Source organism: Lagenorhynchus albirostris, chromosome 14 (assembly GCF_949774975.1).
Source record: "Lagenorhynchus albirostris chromosome 14, mLagAlb1.1, whole genome shotgun sequence".
NCBI lineage: Eukaryota > Metazoa > Chordata > Mammalia > Artiodactyla > Delphinidae > Lagenorhynchus > Lagenorhynchus albirostris.
Window position 1 is genome coordinate 72,538,064 of NC_083108.1, and position 22,931 is coordinate 72,560,994.

At 38.1% G+C, this 22,931-nt stretch overlaps 1 protein-coding gene across 6 annotated transcripts in view; it reads right to left on the bottom strand.

Moving 5' to 3' along the window:
• The window catches only part of TMEM116 (transmembrane protein 116), a 138,554-nt gene that overhangs the window by 53,680 nt on the left and 61,943 nt on the right, over positions 1-22,931 (bottom strand). For 4 of the 6 annotated variants that reach the window (XM_060120678.1, XM_060120675.1, XM_060120673.1 and 1 more), the window contains exon 5: positions 1,193-1,297. The exons of the other annotated variants lie outside the window; for them this stretch is intronic. In XM_060120678.1, coding sequence (XP_059976661.1) covers positions 1,193-1,297 — 105 coding nt within the window. The remainder of the gene's footprint in view (positions 1-1,192; positions 1,298-22,931) is intronic. 6 annotated transcript variants of the gene reach the window in all.

Genomic DNA, 22,931 nt, shown 5'->3' on the forward strand with positions numbered 1-22,931 from the left:
AGTATGTTGGGAGGATTTCCAGATTCACTTACTCCATGGTGCTCTTGAACAAAAATTCCCCTTCAAAAAGCCACAACAGAATGGATACTACAGAAATAAAAGGGCTAGAATATTTGTAAGATATGTATAGTAAGATTAAAATACATAAAGACATTTAAAGAAATGAAAATTGCTAACATCAGAAAAATGTCTTCTGTTAAATCACTTAGTGATTTACTGAAAGAATCAGAAATAAGAAACTAAGTGTACTATACAATAGAATACTACTGAGCAATAAAAAGAAATGAATTACTTAGACACACTACAATGAATGAACTTCAAAAGCATTATGCTGAATAAAATAAACCAGACACAGAGACTACATTTTGTATGATATATGAAATGTCTATATGAAATGTCCAGAAAAGGAAAATCTTTAGAGACAGAAAGTATATTAGTGGTTGCCTAGCGTAGGGTATGGAAAATGGATTAACAGTAAATGTGCATGAAGGATCTTATTGGGGCAAATAAAATATTCTGAAACTGATCTATGATGATAATTTTACAACCTGGTAAGTTTACTTTTAAAACCACTGAATTGTACACATGAAATAGGTGAACTATGTGACATGTAAGATATGTATACACAAAAAAGAATCCAGATGTACTGACTCACTGACTTTGTGTTCTCCTCTCTTTTTGTAATGCTAGACAGTGCCCCAAACTCTTTGTGAACTGAAGAAGGAAAGACAGTTGCTCCCTGGATCCATCTTGTTTTCTGATTACCACACATGAATTCCTCTGCCCTTCTTCACACCAATACCTGTTACCCACACATACCAAAGAAATACATCAGAGAAGAACAAACACCCTCCCTTTCCAATACCTGTAACCCAAATCCCATGTTAGCTGGCTGAGCACTTTCCCTAACTGCTCTCCAAGATCTTTTTCTTTACTCTAAAAATAATGACGGATTGGCATAGAGCCAAGAAGGATTTCCCTTACTGAAAGGAACCAGGCAGGAATGGCAATACTATAAATAATATTTCCTATAATCAAATCCTGTTGGTGGTGGCGGTGACGGCAAGAGAGAAGAGGAAGTCATGTCAACAGACTGGAAACTACGCCAGTGTTGTTTGAGTGCTGTTTGTCAAGGATGTATGGGTTTGTCTTAGCATATTGTTCATAACTATTAGCTCTGAATAAAACTTACCAGTGGAACTGTGCTCTGTCCACTCTGGTGGGGTTTCATCCTCAGCTCTTTGTACAGGTACCAGATGTAATTGACAGTGTAGAAAAATGAGGAAATGTAGAGTATCTAGGTGAAAATCAAAACAGCCCATCATAACTGTCCCACTATGGCTTCCTTCAATTTTCTACATTATTTTCTGCTGTAAGAATCCTACCTACTGGTCTATTAGTAACTTACCATCTACTATCCATACCATGCAAAACAGGGCCAAGTCTGGGAAACCTACCCAAGGCCTAAAATATGTCCCAGGTTTCTTATTTTATCCTTTTGAATATTCAGAGGAACCACAGCATTATCTACCTCCTCTCACCCAACTGTTCTAATTTTATGAGGATATCATAGAATCTTCTTCTATTTTATTTTTTAATTGCAAAGGACATAAGAAGGGTACAAATGACCTTGTTTACAAAACAGAAGTAGAGTCACAGATATAGAAAACAAACTTATGGTTACCAGGGGATAAGGGGTGGGGGGAGGGATAAACTGGGAGATTGGGATTGACATATACACACTACTATATATAAAATAGATAACCAATAAGGACCTACTGAATAGCACAGGGAACTCTACTCAATACTCTGTAATGGCCTATATGGGAAAAGAATCTTAAAAAAGAGTGGCTATATGTATATGTATAACTGATTCACTTTGCTGTACACCTGAAACTAATACAACATTGTAAATCAACTATACTCTAATAAAAATTTTCAAAAAAGAAAAGGCCATAAGAATTTCCATTTCTAATAATGATAGCCTAGGCTGTCTTAACCAAACTTTCCAATCAAAAGAACAAAATATGTTGAATAAAATGTTTTTTAAATCTTTAAAAGCATCAAAGAGCTGACAAGATCACAATGAACCAGCAGCACAAAATCCAAGAGAAGGAATTTCTGCTTCCACCTTTGATGAAATAACATGAATAGAATTTGTCTTTCAGCCTTAAAAACTAAAAATTGGACAAAATATATGAAAACACCCTGTTTTCAAACACTGGATAACATCATTACAGAACAGTAATCCCTGAAAGAAGAAAAACGAACAAATTGAGTTCATCAAGTTCCCCAGCTACCTGGCTAGGAAAAGTGAGTACAGTGATGGGGAATCCAAACAGAGACAAGCTGTCCTGGTGAGTTGAGGAGACATTTCAGTGTTTGGGGAGGCCAAGGCAGCTAAAATGTGTGAAGCAAATTATCAGAGAAGAGGCAGACACACAGAGACATAGTGCTCTGGAGATGTGCAGAGGTACCTTCAAGTCTTTGATTAAGTATTGATCTACACACATGGGAGAGAAAACCATGAAGAGAAGAGAAAGAAGCACCAGAAAGGAATACGTGGAACAATCTCCAAAGGAATCCCTGAAGGAGTACTTTGTGTTCCCATCAGCCAGTGTGGAATGACTTCCTAATCCATAGGCTGGAAGGGCAGTACTGTAGAATAATAAGGTAGAATCATAAGAAGAGTATTGCCTTACTATTGGGACCAAATTAGCTGTACATGAAATACTTTCCTAACTAAAGCTTGAAAGCAAGCCTTCAAAAAATAAAGGATCAAACAGACTCAGAGTTAACTATATATAAGACAAAATCCCCAAATTTAAATGGGATTTATATATGTATATAAAATTTATGCATGTATATAAAACCTAATACCCAACAATGTTAAATCTAGAATGTCTGGTGTCTACTAAAATATTGTAAGTCATGTAGATAAGCAGGAAATTATGGCCCATAACTAAGAGGAAAATTAATCAACAGAAATGGACCCAGATACAACATAGATTATGAAAATTAGGAGATAAAAATGTTAAAGGAACTATTGTAAATATACTCAATATGTCCAAGAAGGTAGAGGAAAGCATGAGCACAACATTGAGAAATGGAAGATATAAAAAAGATCCAAGTTGAAATTCTAGAGATTTTAGAAAAATTCTAGAAAAATATAATATATGGAATTTAAAATATGGAAAATTAAAAACCGCAAAAAATTAGTAAACTTGAAGACACAGAAATAGAAACTAAAATGAAACATCTAGAGAAAAAAGACTGAAAAAAAATGAACAAAACTTCAGTGAGCTGTGGAATACAAGTGGGCTAACACACCTGGGATTGGAATTCCAGAAGGAGTAGAGAGGAAGGGAGAAACAAAGAAAATATGTTTGAGGAAATAATAACCAAAAATTTTCCAAATATGATGAAAATATTAACCACCATGTCCAAGAAGCTTAACAAAACCAAACATAAGAAACATGAAGAAACCACACCAAGGCACAAGGTAATCATGAATATAGATGCAAAAATCCTCAACAAAATATTAGCAAACCAAATTCAACAACACATAAAAAGAATCATACACCATGATCAAGCTGGATTTATTCCAGGGTCACAAAGATGGTTCAGCATACGCAAATCAATCAATGTGATACACCACATCAACAAAAGGAAAGGCTAAAACCACATGATCATCTCAATAGATGCAGAAAAGAGCATTTGACAAAATTCAACAATTCATAATAAAAATTCTCACCAAAGTGGGTATGGAGGGAAGACATCTCAACATAATAAAAGCTACTTACGACAAACCCATAACCAACATAATACTCAATGATGAAAAGCTGAAAGCCTTCTCACTAAATTCAGAACAAGACAAGGATGCCTACTCTCACCACTTCTATTCAGCACAGTATCGGAAGCCCTAGCCACAGAAATGAGACAAGAAAAAGAGATAAAACGTATACAAATTGGAGAGGAAGAGATAAAACTGCCACTATCTGCACATGACATGATACTCTATAGAGAGAACCCTGAAGTCCCCCACAAAAACTGTTAGAACTAATAAATGAATCCAGCAAGGTAGCGGAACACAAGAATATATAGAAATCTGTTGCATTTCTTTGCACTAACAATGAAATATCAGAAAGAGAAGGTGAAAAAACAATCCCATTCTAAATTGTATCCAAAAAAAAAAAATACCTAGGAGATGAAAGACCAAGGAGATGAAAGGTGTATATACTGAAAACTACAAAACATTGATAAAGGAAATAGACGATGATTCAAAGAAATGGAAAAATATCCCATGTGCTTGGACTGGAAGGCTTAATATTGTTAAAATGGCCATACTACCCAAAGCAATCTACAGATTTAATGCAATACCTACTAAAATAACCATGACATTTTTCACAGAACTAGAACAAATAATCCTTAAATTTATATGGAACCACAAAAGACCCAGAATTGCCAAAGCAATTCTGAGGAAAAAGAACAAAGCTGGAGGCATAATGCTTCCAGATTTCAGACTATACTACAAAGCTACAATAATCAAAACAGTGTAGTAATGGCACAAAAACAGATACATAGTACAACGGAACAGAACAGAGAGCCCAGAAATAAACCCACGCACCTAGAGCAAAAAGACACATAACATACATAGGTCAACTAACCTATGACAAAAGAGGCAAGAATATACAATGGAGAAAAGACAGTCTCTTTAACAAGTGGTGATGGGAAAGCTGGACAGCCGCATGTAAATCAATGAAGTTAGAACACTCACTCACACCATATACAAAAACAAACTCAAAATGGTTTAAAGCCTACATATAAGACATGACACCATAAAAGTCCTAGAAGAGAACATAGGCAAAACATTCTCTGACATAAATCGTAACAATATTTTCTTAGCTCAGTCTCCCAAGGCAATAGAAATAAAAACAAAAATAAACACATGGGTCCTAATCAAACTTAAAAGCTTTTGTACAGCAAAGGAAACCATCAACAAAATGAAAAGACAACCTATGGAATAGGAGAAAATATTTGCAAATGATGCAATGAACAAGGGGTTAATATCCAAAATATACAAACAATTCATACAAATCAATATCAAAAAAAAAAAATCAAACAACCCAATCAAAACATGGGTAGAAGACCTGAATAGACATTTCTTTAAAGAGGACATGCAGATGGCCAACAGGCACATGAAAACATGCTCAACATCACTAATTATTAGAGAAATGCAAATCAAAACCACAGTGAGGTAACACTTCACACCAATCATAATGATTACCATCAAAAAGTCTACAAATGAAAATGCTGGACAGGGTGTGGAGAAAAGGGAACCATCCTACATTGTTGATGGGAATATAAATTGGTACAGCTACTATGGAGAACAGTATGGAGGTTCCTTAAAAAACTAAAATTAGAGTTACCATATGATCCAGCAATCCTACTCCTGGGCATATACCCAGAGAAAACTCTAACTTAAAAAGATACATGCACCCCAATGTTCACAGTAGCACTATTTACAATAGCCAAGACATGGAAGCAAACTAAGTGTCCATCGACAGATGAATGGATAAAGAAGATGTGGTTATACATACACAATGCAATATTACTCAGCCATAAAAAAGAATGAAATAATGCCATTTGCAGCAACACAGATGGACCTGGAGATTATCATACTAAGTGAAGTAAGTCAGGGAATTCCTTGGTGGTCCAGTGGTTAGGACTTGGTGCTTTCACTGTTGTGGCTTGGGTTCAAACCCTGGTCGGGGAACTAAGATCCTGCAAGCTGTTCTGCGTGGCCAAAAATGAATAAATAAATAAGTGAAGTAAGTTAGACAATGAAAGATGAAACATTTATATACGGAATCTAAAAAAATGATACAAATGAACTTATTTATAAAACAGAAACAGACTCATAGACATAGAAAACAAACTTATGGTTACCAAAGGGGAAAGGTGGGAGGGGGATGGATAAATTGGGAGTTTGGGATTGACGTATACACACTACTGTATTTAAAACAGACAACCAACAAGGACCTACTGTATAGCACAGGGAACTCTGCTCAATATTTTGTAATAACCTAAATGGGAAAAGAATTTGAAAAAGAATAGATATATGTATATGTATAACTGAATCACTTTGCTGTACACCTGAAATTAACACAACACTAAATCAAAATAGTCCAATATAAAATGAAAACTTTTAAATAAAAATAAATTAAAAAAATAAAAATTAGGGCTTCCCTGGTGGCGCAGTGGTTGAGAGTCCACTGTCAATGCAGGGGACATGGGTTCGTGCCCCGGTCTGGAAAGATCCCACATGCCGCAGAGCGGCTGGGTCCGTGAACCATGGCCACTGTGCCTGCGTGTCCGGAGCCTGTGCTCCACAAAGCGAGAGGCCACAACAGTGAGAGGCCCACGTACCAAAAAAAAAAAAAAGATGGAAAAAAAAATTTTAAAAAATGTTTTTAATTTTAAAAAGTTTTAAAAAAAGATGTGGTATATATACAATGTAGTATTACTCAGCCATAAAAAAGAATGAAATATTGCCATTTGCAGCAACATAGATGAACCTAGAGAATATTATCCTTAGTGAAGTAAGTCAGAGAAAGACAAATATATATGATATCACTTATATGTGCAATCTAAAAATAATACAAATGAATCTGTACACAAAACATAAACAGACTCAGATATATGAAACAAACTTATGGTTACCAAAGAGAAGAGGGAACGGGGAGGGACAAATTAGGAGTATGGGGTTAACAAATACAAACTACTGTACATAAAATAGATAAGCAACGAGGATTTCCCATATAGCACAGGGAATTATAGTCAATACCTTGTAATAATCTATAATGGAAAATCTGAAAAAACATATATATAGAACTGAATCACATTGCTGTACACCTAAAATTAACACAATATTGTAACTCAACTACACTTCAATTTAGGAACTTCCCTGGCAGTCCACTGGTTAAGACTCTGCACTCCCAGTGCAGGAGGCACAGGTTCACTCCCTGGTTGGGGAACTAAGACCCCGCATGCCTCATGGCACAGCCAAATAAATTAATGAATTAAAAAAAACTATACTTCTAATTAAAAAAGCGGACATCATAATCAAATCACTGAAAGTCATGGGAAAACAGAAAATACCAAAAGCATCTAAAGCAAAAAGACACATTACATACATAGGAACAAAGATGAGAATGATAGCAGACACAATGCAGAAACAATCAGAAACAATGCAATCCAGAAAACATTAGGAGCAACATCTTTAAAATACTGAAAGGGAAAAAAAAATCTGTCAACCCAGAATTTTATACACAGTGAAAATACCTTCCAAACAAAGGAAAAAAATAAGGACTTTTTCAGACAAACAAAAGCTGAGAGATTACACCGAAGCACACCATTACTATAAGAAATGTTAAAGGAAGTACTTCAGGGAAAAAATATAGTAACAGATAGAAATTTGGATCTACACAAAGGAATTAAGAGCATCAAAAATGTGAATCATTTGGTGCTTCCTCAAATAATTAAACATAAAATTACTGTATGATTCAACAATTCCACTCTTAGGTATATACCCAAAATAATTGGAAATAAGTATTCAATCACATGCACGTGCATGTATATAAAGGTGAAAAGGTAGAAGCAGTGCAAATGTCCATAATCAGAAGAATAAATAAGCAAATTATGATGTATACACACAGTGGAATATTATTCAGCCATAAAAAGGAATGAAGTACTGATACATGCTACAACGTAGACGATCCTTCAAGACATTATGCTAGGGCTTCCCTGGCGGTGCAGTGGTTAAGAAGCCGCCTGCCAATGCAGGGGACATGGGTTCAAGCCCTGGTCCAGGAAGACCCCACATGCTGCAAAGCGACTAAGCAACAACTACTGAGCCTGCACCACAACTACTGAGCCTGCACTCTAGAGCCCACGAGCCACAACTACTGAAGCCAATGCACCACAACTGCTGAAGCTCGTGTGCCTAGAGCCTGTGCTCCACAACAAGAGAAGCCACCGCAATAAGAAGCCTGCGCACTGCAATGAAGATTAGCCCCCACTTGCCACAACTAAAGAAAGCCCACACACAGCAATGAAGACACAATGCAGCCAAAAATAAATTTATTAAAAAAAAAAATCTTCCCTGTGTAAAAAATAAAAAAAGACATTATGCTAAGTGAACAAAGCCAGACACAAAAGGTCACATTTTGAATGATTTTATTACTACATCAAATAATATAGAATAGATATAGCCATAGATACTAAATTCAGACTGGTGGTTCCCAAGTGTTGGAGGTAGGAAAGACGGGGAGAAACTGTTTAATGAGTAAGCTGTTTTACTTTGGAAGGACAGAAATGTTTTGGAACTAGACAGAGATGGTGGTTGCACAACACTGTGAATGTACTAAATACCACTAAACTGTTATTCACTTTAAAATGGTTAATTTCATGTTATGTGAATTTCACCTCAATAAATTATTTTTTAAAACCTTCGTGCATGAAAGGACATTATTAAGAAAGTGAAAAGACAACCTAAAGAATGGGAGAAAATATTTGCAAATGATATATCTGATATGGATCTATTATTCAGAATATATTTTAAGGCTTCCCCGGTGGCACAGTGGTTGAGAGTCTGCCTGCCGATGCAGGGGACGTGGGTTCGTGCCCCGGTCTGGGAAGATCCCACATGCCGCAGAGCGGCTGGGCCTGTGAGCCATGGCCACTGGGCCTGCGCGTCTGGAGCCTGTGTTCTGCAATGGGAGAGGCCACAACAGTGAGAGGCCCGCGTACCGCAAAAAAAACAAAAACAAAAAACCAGAATATATTTTAAAAACTCTTACAACTCAACAACCAAAAGACAAAGCTGTGGTGTCACTCTACACAGCTCACCTCCCAATACACACCGAGAGTCCACACAGGCCTCCACCAGCTCTATGGAGCAAAGAGGGCCGAGAGCAGTGGAGGCTGGGAAAGTGATTGGCTGTGAGGGAAAAAGGACACCTGCATCCGAGGCTGCATCTGAGTAGAGTCGCAGGCACTTACACAGGCAGCACATCAGACCTGTATCTGCACATGGGCCCCCCCCTTGCTTTGGCACTCCCCTCCTCAGGGGCAAGAGACCTGGTGTGGGGAGAGCGAAAAACACACACTTAAAGGGAACAGAGCCAGCCTGAGTCCAACCCTCAGGGGTTCTGCTCCAGTAACTTGGGATCAGACCCTGCCCCACGTAGGGTCATGATGGCCACTGAGCAGAGGGAAAGCCCTGCCTCACACAGTGCCAGTTCGCGCCCCTCCATCTCCAGCCCCACTCCCTACTGGGGTGATAGCTGCCAGCACACCCTGTGGAAATATGTGACTGGCATACAAGTCAAATCCAGCTCTCCCACCAAAGGCACCGGACACATGCAGTCCGTGTAGGGACACTCCCTCATAAGAGCACCCCTTCAAAACTGCAATAGGTAACTATTTCACCTAAATTCATAGAGGCAGAGAAAGTTACACAAATGAAAAAAGCAGAAGAACTACTCTCAATTGAAAGAGAAAATCCCTGAAAAAATGAAATAATGAAATGGAAAGAAACAATTTACCAGATAAAGAATTCAAAACATTGGTAATGAAATTACCAATGTTAACTGAATTAGGGAAAAGAATTGATGCAAACAGCTAACATTTTAACAAGCAACTAGAAGATATAAAAAAAGACCCAATCAGAAATGAATAATTCAATAGCTGAAATAAGAAACAACACACTAGACGGGATGAATAGCAGACTAAGTGATACAGAAGAATGCATAAGTGATCTGGATGACAGAATAATGGAAACAATCCAATCGTAACAGCAGAAAGAAAAACAACTTTTTAAAAAATTAAAGCAATTCAAGAGATCTCTGGGATAACATTAAGCATACCAACATTCACATTATAAGGGATCCCAGAAGGAGAAGAGAGAGTGAAGGGGATCTAAAATGTAATTAAGGAAATTATGGCTAAAAACTTCCCAAACCTGAAGAAGGAAACAGATATCCAGGTACAGGAAGCACAGAGGGTCCCAAACAAGATCAACTCAAACAGACTCACAATAAGACATATCATAATTAAAATGGCAAAAGTTAAAGAGAATACTAAAGGCAACAAGAGAAAAACAAAAAGTCATATACAAGCGAATCCCCATAAGGCTAAGAGCTGATTTCTCTGCAGCAACTTTACAGGCCAGAAGGGAGTGGCATGATTATTCAAAGTGCTGAAAGGGAAAAACCTGCAACCGAGGATACTCTACCCAGCAAGACTATCATTTAGAATAGAAGGAGAGACAAAGAATCTCTCAGATAAGCTAAAACTAAAACAGTTCATCAATATTAAACCTACCCTAAAAGAAATGTTGAAGGGTCTTCTCTAAGTGGAAAAGAAATAAGAATCTACAGGAAAGGGGAAATCCCACTAGGAAAGGCAAATATATATATGGTAAGGACTGGGGATCAACCATTAAATAAGCCAGTATGTAGAATAAAAGATAAAAAATTGTAAAAGTGACTATGACTACAATAAATAGATAAGGGATAAGCACAAAGATGTAAAATATGGCATCAAAAACATAAAATGTCGGGGAGGTGAGTAAAAAATGTAAATATTTTAGAATGTGTTTGAACTTAAAAATTACCAGTTTAAAACAAGTTGATATAATTATAGGTCAACATATATGCGTCCCATGGTAACCACAAATCAAAAACCTACAATAGATACACAAAAACTAAGAAGAAAGAAACACAAGTATACTTCTAAAGAAAATCATCAAACATAGGGGAAGAAACTAAAAGAAGAAATGAACAGAGAAGAACTATAAAAACAATGAGAAAACAAGCAATAAAATAGCAATAAGTACATATCTATTAAAAATTACTTTAAATGTCAAGAGACTAAATACTCCAATCAAAAGACAGAGTGTGGCTGACTGGATGAAAAAAACAAGACCCTTCAATATGCTGCCTACAAGAGACTTCACTTCAGGGCTAAAGACACATACAGACTGAAAGTGACAGAATGGAAAAAGATATTTCAAGCAAATGGAAATGACAAGAAAGCAGGGGTAGCAATACTCATATCAGACTAAATAGACTGTAAAACATAGGCTATAATAAAAGACAAAGAAGGGAATTATATAATAATAAAGGGATCAACACAGAGGAGGCTACTACACTCATTAACATATATGCACCCAATACAGAAGCGTCTAAATATATAAAGCAAATACTAACAGACATAAAGGGAGAAACTGACAATAATAAGTAGGGGACTTTAACACCCCATTTACATCAATGGACAGATCATCTAGATGGAAAATCAGTAAGGCAACAATAGACTAGTTGGACTTAGATATCAACAGGCCATTACACCCCAAAACAGCAGAATAGACATTCTTTTCAAGGGCACATGGAATGTTCTACAGTATAGATCACATGCTACACCACAAAACAAGACTCAACAAATTTAAGAGGATAAAAATTATATCAAGCATTTTTTCTGACCACAAAAGTATGCTAAATACATTAAAGGGATCATACACCATGATCAAGTGGGATTTATCCCAAAATGCAAAGATGGTTCAATATCGGCAAATCAATCAGTGTGATACATCACATTAACAAATTGAAGAACAAAAATCATGTGAGAGGGGCTTCCCTGGTGGCACAGTGGTTAAGAATCTGCCTGCCAATGCAGGGGACATGGGTTCGAGCCCTGGTCCTGGAAGATCCCACATACCATGGAGCAACTAAGCCCGTGGTCACAATTACTGAGCCTGTGCTCTGGAGCCTGTGAGCCACAACTACTGAGCCTGCATGCCACAACTACTGAAGCCTGCACGCCTACAGCCCATGCTCTGCAACAAGAGAAGCCACTGCAATGAGAAGCCCGCACACCACAATGAAGAGTAGCCCCCGACTGCCACAACTACAGAAAGCCCGCACACAGCAGTGAAGACCCAATGCAGCCAAAAATAAATAAATAAAATAATAAATTTATAAAAGAAAAAAGATCATGTGACAATCTCAACATATGCAGAAAAAGCTTCTGACAAAATTCAACATTCATTTATGATAAAAACTCTTAACAAAATGAGTATAGAAGGAACATATCTCAACATTATAAAGACCATTTATGACAAGCCAACAGCAGCATCATACTCAACAGTGAAAAGCTGAATGCATTTCCTCTGAGATCAACAACAAGACAAGAATGCCCACTCTTGTCACTTCTATTCAACATAGTATTGGAAGTCCTAGCCACAGCAATCAGACACGAAAAAGAAATGAAAGATAAAAGGAATGCAAATTGGAAAGGAAGAAGTAAAACTGTCACTGTTTGCAGATGACATGACACTATGCATAGAAATCCTATAGACACCAAAAGACTATTAGAACTCATAAATCAACTCCATAAATTTTCAGGATACATAATTAATATGCAGAAATCTGTTGCGTTTCTATACACTAACAATGAACTACTAGAAAGAGAAATTAAGAAAACAATCCCACATACAATAGCATCAAAAAGAATAAAATACCTGGTAATAACTCTAACCATGGAGGTAAAAGACCAGTATTTGGAAAACTTTAAGACACTGATGAAGGAAACTAAAGATGACACAAACAGATGGAAAAATATCCCATGTTCATGGATTGGAAGAATTAATACTGTTAAAAAGAACATAGTACCCAAGGCACTCTACAGATTCAATGCAATCCCTATCAAAATACCAATGGTATTTTTCACAGAACTAGAATAAATAATTTAAAACTTTGTATGGAAACACAAAATACCTTTAATAGAGAGAACAATCTTGAGAAAGAAGAACAAAGCAGGAAGAATCATGATCCTTAACTTCATATTACACTACAAAGCTACAGTCACCAAAACAGTATAGTATTGGCATTAAAAACAGATACACAGATCAATGGAACAGGACAGAAAGCCCAGAAATAAACCCATGCACTTATGGTCAATTAATCTACAACAAAGAAGGCAAGAATATACAATGGAGAAAAGACAGTCTCTTCAATAAGTGGTGCTGAGAAAACCAGACAGCTACATGTAAATCAAATTAGAACATTCCCTAACGCCATATAAAAGAATACATTCAAAATGCATTAAAGACCTAAATGTAAGACCGGATAATATAAAACTAGAGGAAAACATAGGCAGAACATCCCTTGACATAAACACAGCAATATTTTTTTGGATCCTTTTCCTAAATAAAGGAAATAAAAGCAAAATAAACAAATGGAACCTAATTAAACTTAAAAACTTTTGCAAAGCAAAGGAAACCATCACCGAAACAAAAAGACAACCTACAGAATGGGAGAAAACATTTGCGAATGATATGACTGATAAGGGATTAATATCCAACATACATAAACAGCTCACACAATTCAACATCAAAAAGCAAATAACCTGATTAAAAATGGGCAGAAGAACTGAATAGACATTTTTCCAAAGAGGAAATGCAGATGGCCAACAGAAACATGAAAAGGTGTTCAACATTGCTAATCATCAGGGAAATGCAAATCAAAACCACCATTAGAGAGGAGCTTCAAGATGGCGGAAGAGTAAGACGCAGAGATCACTTTTCTCCCCACAAATACATCAGAAATACATCTACATGTGGAACAACTCCTACAGAACACCTACTGAACGCTAGCAGAAGGCCTCAGACCTCCCAAAAGGCAAGAAACTCCCTACCAGGGTAGGGCAAAAGAAAAAAGGAAAAACAGAGACAAGAATAGGGACGGGACCTGCACCAGTGGGAGGCAGCTGTGAAGGACGAAAGGTTTCCACACACTAGGAAGCCCCTTCGCAGGCGGAGACTGCAGGTGGTGGAGGGGGGAAGCTTTGGAGCCACGGAGGAGAGTGCAGCAACAGGGGTGTAGAGGGCAAAGCGGAGAGATTCCCACACAGAGGACAGGTGCTGACCAGCACTCACCAGCCTGAAAGGCTTGTCTGCTCACCCGCCGGGACGGGTGGGGGCTGGGAGCTGAGACTCGGGCTTCAGTCGGATCCCAGGGAAAGGACTGGGGTTGGCTGCGTGAACACAGCCTGAAGGGGGCTAGTGTACCACAGCTAGCCAGGAGGGAGTCAGGGAAAAAGTCTGGAGCTTCTGAAGAGACAGGAGACTTTTTCTTGCCTCTTTGTTTCCTGGTGCACGAGGAGAGGGGATTCTGAGCACCGCTTAAAGGAGCTCCAGAGACGGGCACGAGCCGCGGCTATCAGCGTGGACCTCAGAGACGGGCATGGGACGCTAGGGCGGCTGCTGCAGTCACCAAGAAGCCTGTGTACAAACACAGGTCACTCTCCACACCTCCCCTCCCGGGAGCCTGTGCAGCCCGCCACTGCCAGAGTCCCATGATCCAGGGACAACTTCCCCGGGAGAATGCACGGCGCGCCTCAGGCTGCTGCAATGTCATGCCGGCCTCTGCCACTGCAGGCTCGCCCCGCATCCGTACCCCTCCCTCCCCCCGGCCTGAGTGAGCCAGAGACCCCAAAGCAGCTGCTCCTTTAACCCCATCCTGTCTGAGCGAAGAACAGACGCTCTCAGGCGACCTACATGCTGAGGCGGGTCCAAATCCAAAGCTGAACCCCAGGAGCTGAGCGAACAAAGAAGAGAAAGGGAAACTTCTCCCAGCAGCCTCAGGAGCAGCGGATTAAATCTCCACAATCAACTTGATGTACCCTGCATCTGTGGAATACCTGAATAGACAATGAATCATCCCAAAGTGAGGAGGTGGACTTCAGGAGCAACGATATATATATATATTTTTTCCCTTTTTCTCTTTTTGTGAGTGTGTATGTGTATGCTTCTGTGTGTGATTTTGTCTGTATAGCTTTGCTTTTACCATTTGGCCTAGGGTTCTGTCTGTCCAGTTTGTTTTGGTTTTTTTTTACTTGAAAATATTTTTTTCTTAATAATTATTTTTTAAATAACTTTATTTTATTTTATCTTCTTTCTCTCTTTCTTTCTTTTTTTTCTCCCTTTTATTCTGAGCCGTGTGGAGGACAGGCTCTTGGTGCTCCAGCCAGGCGTCAGGGCTGTGCCACTGAAGTGGGAGAGCCAAGTTCAGGACACTGGTCCACAAGAGACCGCCCAGCTATACGTAATATCAAACGGCGAAAATATCCCAGAGATCTCCATCTCAATGCTAAGACCCAGCTCCACTCAACGACCAGCAAGCTACGGTGCTGGACACCCTATGCCAAACAACTAGCAAGACAGGAACACAACCCCATCCATTAGCAGAGAGGCTGCCTATATCATAATAAGGCCACAGACACCCCAAAACACACCACCAGATGTGGACCTGCCCAACAGAAAGACAAGATCCAGCCTCATCCACCAGAACACAGGCACTAGTGCCCTCCACCAGGAAGCCTATACAACCCACTGAACCAACCTTAGCCACTGGGGACAGGCACCAAAAACAACAGGAACTATGAACCTGCAGCCTGCAAAAAGGAGACCGCAAACAGTAAGTTAAGCAAAATGAGAAGACAGAGAAACACACAGCAGATGAAGGAGCAAGGCAAAAACCCACCAGACCTAACAAATGAAGAGGAAATAGGCAGTCTACCTGAAAAAGAATTCAGAATAATGATAGTAAAGATGATCCAAAATCTTGGAAATAGAATGGAGAAAATTTTTTAAATGAAGAAACATTTAACAAGGACCTAGAAGAACTAAAGAGCAAACAAACAGTGATGAACAACACAATAAGTGAAATTAAATATTCTCTAGAAGGGATCAATAGCAGAATAACTGAGGCAGAAGAATGGATAAGTGACCTGGAAGATAAAATAGTGGAAATAACTACTACAGAAGAGAATAAAGAAAAAAGAATGAAAAGAATTGAGGACAGTCTCAGAGACCTCTAGGACTACATTAAATGCACCAACATTCAAATTATAGGGGTCCCAGAAGAAGAAGAGAAAAAGAAAGGGACTGAGAAAATATTTGAAGAGATTATAGTTGAAAACTTCCCTAATATGGGAAAGGAAATAGTTAATCAAGTCCAGGAAGTACAGAGAGTCCCAACAGGATAAATCCAAGGAGAAACACGCCAAGACACATATTAATCAAACTATCAAAAATTAAATACAAAGAACAAATATTAAAAGCAGCAAGGGAAAAAACCCAAGTAACACATAAGGGAATCCCCATAAGGTTAACAGCTGATCTTTCAGCAGAAACTCTGCAACCCAGAAGGGAGTGGCAGGACATATTTAAAGTGATGAAAGAGAAAAACCTACAACCAAGATTACTCTACCCAGCAAGGATCTCATTCAGATTTGATGGAGAAATTAAAAGCTTTACAGACAAGCAAAAGCTAAGAGAATTCAGTACCACCAAACCAGCTTTACAACAAGTGCTAAAGGAACTTCTCTAGGCAGGAAACACAAGAGAAGGAAAACACCTACAATAACAAACCCAAAACAATTAAGAAAATGGGAATAGGAACATACATATTGATAATTACCTTAAATGTAAATGGATTAAATGCTCCAACCAAAAGACACAGACTGGCTGAATGGATACAAAAACAAGACCCGTATATATGCTGTCTACAAGAGACCCACTTCAGACCTAGGGACACATACAGACTGAAAGTGAGGGGATGGAAAAAGATATTCCATGCAAATGGAAATCAAAAGAAAGCTGGAGTAGCAATTCTCATATCAGACAAAATAGACTTTAAAACAAAGACTATTACAAGAGACAAAGAAGGACACTACATAATGATCAAGGGATCAATCCAAGAAAAAGATATAACAGTTGTAAATATTTATGCACCCAACATAGGAGCACCTCAATAAATAAGGCAAATACTAACAGCCATAAAAGGGGAAATTGATAGTAACACAATCATAGGAGGGGACTTTTAACACGCCACTTTCACCAATGGACAGCTGATCCAAAAAGAAAATAAATAAAGAAACACAAGCTTTAAAGGATACATTAAACAAGATGGACTTAATTGATATTTATAGGACATTCCATCCAAAAACAACAGAATACATATTCTTCTCAAGTGCTCATGGAACACTCTCCAGGATAGATCATATCTTGGGCCACAAATTAAGCCTTGGTAAATTTAAGAAAATTGAAGTCATATCAAGTATCCTTTCCGACCACAACGCTATGAGACTAGATATCAATTACAAGAAAAAAATCTGTAAGAAATACAAACACATGGAGGCTAAACAATACACTACTTAATAACCAAGAGATCACTGAAGAAATCAAAGAGGAAATCAAAAAATACCTAGAAACAAATGACAATGAAAACACAATGACCCAAAACCTATGGGATGCAGCAAAAGCAGTTCTAAGAGGGAAGTTTATAGCAATACAATCCTGCCTTAAGAAGCAAGAAACATCTCAAATAAACAACCTAACTTTACACCTAAAGCAACCAGAGAAAGAAGAACAAAAACCCCCCAGTTAGCAGAAGGAAAGAAATCATAAAGATCAGATCAGAAAAAAAATGAAAAAGAAATGAAGGAAACGATAGCAAAGATCAATAAAACTAAAAGCTGGTTCTTTAAGAAGATAAACAAAATTGATAAATCATTAGTCAGACTTGTCAAGAAAAGAGGGAGAAGACTCAAATCAATAGAATTAGAAATGAAAAAGAAGTAACAACTGACACTGAAGAAATACAAAGGATCATGAGAGATCCTTTGTACAAGAGAGATCATTTGAGATCCTAGATACAAGCAATTATATGCCCATAATATGGACAATCTGGAAGAAATGGACAAATTCTTAGAAATGCACAACCTTCCGAGACTGAACCAGGAAGAAATAGAAAACATAAACAGACCAATCACAAGCACTGAAATTGAAACTGTGATTTAAAATCTTGCAACAAACAAAAGCCCAGAACCAGATGGCTTCACAGGTGAATTCTATCAAACATTTAGAGAAGAGCTAGTACCTATCCTTCTCAAACTCTTCCAAAATATAGCAGAGGGAGGAACACTCCAAAACTCATTCTACGAGGCCACCATCACCCTGATACCAAAACCAGACAAAGATGCCACAAAGAAAAAAAACCACAGGCCAATATCACTGATGAATATAGATGCAAAAATCCTCAACAAAATACTAGCAAACAGAATCCAACAGCACATTAAAAGGATCATACACTATGATCAAGTGGGGTTTATCCCAGGAATGCAAGGATTCTTCAATATATGCAAATCAATCAATGTGATACACCATATTAACAAACTGAAGGAGAAAAACCATATGATCATCACAATAGATGCAGAGAAAGCTTTTGACAAAATCCAACACCCATTTATGATAAAAACCCTCCAGAACGTAGGCATAGAGGGAACTTACCTCAACATAATAAAGGCCATATATGACAAACCCACAGCCAACATCGTCCTCAGTGGTGAAAAACTGAAAGCATTTCCACTAAGATCAGGAACAAGACAAGGTTGCCCACTCTCACCACTATTATTTAACATAGTTTTGGAAGTTTTAGCCACAGCAATCAGAGAAGAAAAAGAAATAAAAGGAATCCAAATTGGAAAAGAAGTAAAGCTGTCACTGTTTGCAGATGACATGATACTATACGTAGAGAATCCTAAAGATGCTACCTGAAGACTACTAGAGCTAATCAATGAATTTGGTAAAGTAATAGGATACAAAATTAATGCACAGAAATCTCTTGCATTCCTATATACTAATGATGAAAAATCTGAAAGTGAAATTAAGAAAACACTCACATTTACCACTGCAACAAAAAGAATAAAATATCTAGGAATAAACCTACGTAAGGAGACAAAAGACCTGTATGCAGAAAATTATAAGACACTGATGAAAGAAATTAAAGATGATATAAATAGATGGAGAGATATACCATGTTCTTGGATTGGAAGAATCAACATTGTGAAAACGACTCTACTACCCTAAGCAATCTACAGATTCAATGCAATCCCTATCAAACTACCAGTGGCATTTTTCACGGAACTAGAACAAAATTTTTCACAATTTGTATGGAAATACAAAAGACCCCGAATAGCTAAAGCAATCTTGAGAAAGAAAAACGGAGCTGGAGGAATCAGGCTCCCTGACTTCAGACAACACTACAAAGCTTCAGTAATCGAGACAGTATGGTACTGGTTCAGAAACAGAAATGTAGATCAATGGAACAGGATAGAAAGCCCAGAGATAAACCCACACACATATGGTCACCTTATCTTTGATAAAGGAGGCAAGAATATAAAATGGAGAAAAGACAGTCTCTTCAATAAGTGGTGCTGGGAAAACTGGAGAGCTACATGTAAAAGAATGAAATTAAAACACTCCCTAACACCATACACAAAAATAAACTCAAAATGGATTAAAGACCTAAATATGAGGCCAGACACCATCAAACTCTTAGAGGAAAACATAGGCAGGACACTCTATGACATAAATCACAGCAAGGTCCTTTTTGACCCACCTCCTAGAGAAATGGAAATAAAAACAAAAATAAACAAATGGGACCTAATGAAACGTCGAAGCTTTTGCACAGCAAAGGAAACCATAAACAAGACAAAAGGACAACCCTCAGAATGGGAGAAAATATTTGCAAATGAAGCAACTGACAAAGGAGTAATCTCCAAAATTTACAAGCAGCTCATGCAGCTTAATATCAAAAAAACGAACAACCCAGTCCAAAAATGGGCAGAAGACCTAAACAGACATTTCTCCAAAGAAGATATACAGATTGCCAACAAACACATGAAAGAATGCTCAACATCATTAATCATTAGAGAAATGCAAATCAAAACTACAATGAGGTATCATCTCACACCGGTCAGAATGGCCATCATCAAAAAATCTACAAAGAATAAATGCTGGAGAGAGTGTGGAGAAAAGGGAACCCTCTTGCACTGTTGGTGGGAATGTAAATTGATACAGCCACTATGGAGAACAGTATGGAGGTTCCTTAAAAAACTAAAAACAGAACTACCATATGACCCAGCAATCCCACTACTGGGCATATACCCTGAGGAAACCATAATTCAAAAAGAGTCATGTACCAAAATGTTCACTGCAGCTCTATTTACAATAGCCAGGACATGTAAGCAACCTAAGTGTCCATCAACAGATGAATGGATAAAGAAGATGCGGCACATATATAAAATGCAATATCACTCAGCCATGAAAAGAAACGAAATTGAATTATTTGTAGTGAGGTGGATGGACCTAGAGTCTGTCATACAGAGTGAAGTAAGTCAGAAAGAGAAAAACAAATACCGTATGCTAACACATATATATGGAATGTAAAAGAGAAAAAATGGTCATGAAGAACCTAGGGGCAAGATGGGAATAAAGATGCAGACCTAGTAGAGAATGGACGTGAGGCTACGGGGAGGGGGAAGGGTAAGCTGTGACAAAGTGAGAGAGTGGCATGGACATATATACACTACCAAACGTACAATAGATAGCTAGTAGGAAGCAGCTGAATAGCACAGGGAGATCAGCTCGGTGCTTTGTGACCACATAGAGGGGTGGGATAGGGAGGGTGGGAGGGAGGGAGATGCAAGAGGGAAGAGATATGGGGACATGTGTATATGTATAACTGATTCACTTTGTTATAAAGCAGAAATTAACACACCACTGTAAAGCAATTATACTTCAATAAAGATGTTAAAAAAAAACACCATTAGATTTCACCTCACACCTGTCAGAATGGCTATTAAGAAAAAGTCAACAAATAACAAATGTTGGCGAAGATGTGGAGAACAGGGTACACTTGTACACTGTTGGTGGGAATGTAAATTGATGCAGCCGCTATGGAGAACAGTAGGGAGGTTTCTCAAAAAACTAAAAATGGAACTGCCATACAACCCAACAATTCCATTCCTGGGTACATATCTGAAAAAAAACAAAAACACTAATTTGAAAAGATATATGCAACGCAATGTTCATATCAGCATTATTTACAATTGCCAAGACATAGAAACAACCTCAAAGCCCATCAGCAGATGAATGGATAAAGAAGAAATAGTATCTATATACAATGGAATACTGCTCAGCCATAAAAAAGAATAAAATTTTGCCATTTGCAGCAACATGGATGGACTTGGACAGCATTATGCTCAGTGAAATAAGTCAGACAGAGAAAGACAAATACTGTAAGATATGTGAATTCTAAAAATACAACAAACTAGTGAATATAACAAAAAAGAAGCAGACTCACAGATATAGAGAACAAACTAGTGTTTACTAGTGGGTGGGGGCAATATAGGGATGAAGCAGTCAGAGGTACAACTATTGGGTATAAGATAGGCTCAAGGATGTATTGTACAACACAGGGAATATAGCCAATATTTTATAATAACTGTGAATGGTAACCTTTAAAAATTGTATAAAAAATAAAATAAGTAAATTAACTGCAAAGAAAAAAAAGAAAGATTCTGAACATCACTGAGATCACTCAGCATCACTGAACATCATCTGAGAAATACAAAATCAAACCACCATGATGTATCACCTCCCACCCATCAGAATGACTATTATAAAAATGACAACAAATAACAAGCGTTGTAGAGGATGTGGAGAAAATGAACTCTAGTGCACTGTTGGTGGGAATGTAAACTGGTGTAGCCACTATGGAAAACAGTAAGAAGGTTCCTCAAAAAAACTAAAATTTGGGCTTCCCTGGTGGCGCAGTGGTTGAGAGTCCGCCTGCCGATGCAGGGGACACGGGTTCGTGCCCCAGTCCGGGAATATCCCACATGCCGCGGAGTGGATAGGCCCATGAGCCATAGCCGCTAGGTCTGCGAGTCCGGAGCCTGTGCTCCGCAACGGGAGAGGCCACATCAGTGAGAGGCCCACGTACCGCAAAAGAAAAATAATAATAAAATAAAACTAAAAATTGAACTACCTTATGATCCAGCAATTCCACTTCTGGGTATTTTTTGAATACAACAAAAACACTCGAAAAGATATATACACACATATGTTCACTGCAGCATTACTTACAATAGGCAAGATATGGAAGCAACCTACATGCCTATGGATAAAGAAAACATAGTGTCTGTGCATGTGTGTGTGTGTGTGTGCGTGTGTGCGTGTGTGTGTGTGTGTGAGAGAGAGAGAGATGGAATATTACTTGGCCATAAAAAAGAATGAAATCTTACCATTTGCCGCAACATGGATGGACCTAGAGGGTATTATGGTAGGTGAAATAAGTCAGACAGACAAGGACAAGTACTGAATGACTTCACTTATATGTGGATTCTAAAAAACCAAACAATGAACAAACATAACAAAACAGAAACAGAGTCACAGATACAGAGAACAAACTGGTGGTTGACAGAGTGGAGAGATGTTGGGGGATGAGTGAAATAGGTGAGGGAGATTAAGTGGTACAAACTTCCAGTTGCAAAATAAATGAATCTCGGGGTGAAGTGTACAGCATGGGGAATATAGTCAATAATAATGTACTATCTTTGTATGGTGACAAATGGTAACTAGACTTATCATGGTGATCATTTTGTAAAGTATAGAAATGTAGAATCACTATCTTCTGCATCAGGAACTAACATAGTGTTTGTAGGTAAATAATGCTTCAAAAAACAAAGTCATAGAAAAAGAGATCAGATTTGTGGTTACCAGAGGTGGGGGTGGGAGGAGGGGGAACTGATGAAGGTGGTCAAAAGGTACAAACTTCCAGTTATAAGATAAATAAGTACTAGAAATGTAAAGTACAACATGATAAATATAATTAAAACTGCTGTATGGGGCTTCCCTGGTGGCACAGTGGTTAAGAATCCGCCTGCCAATGCAGGGGACACGGGTTCGAGTCCTGGTCCGGGAAGATCCCACATGCTGCAGAGCAACTAAGCCCGTGCACCAC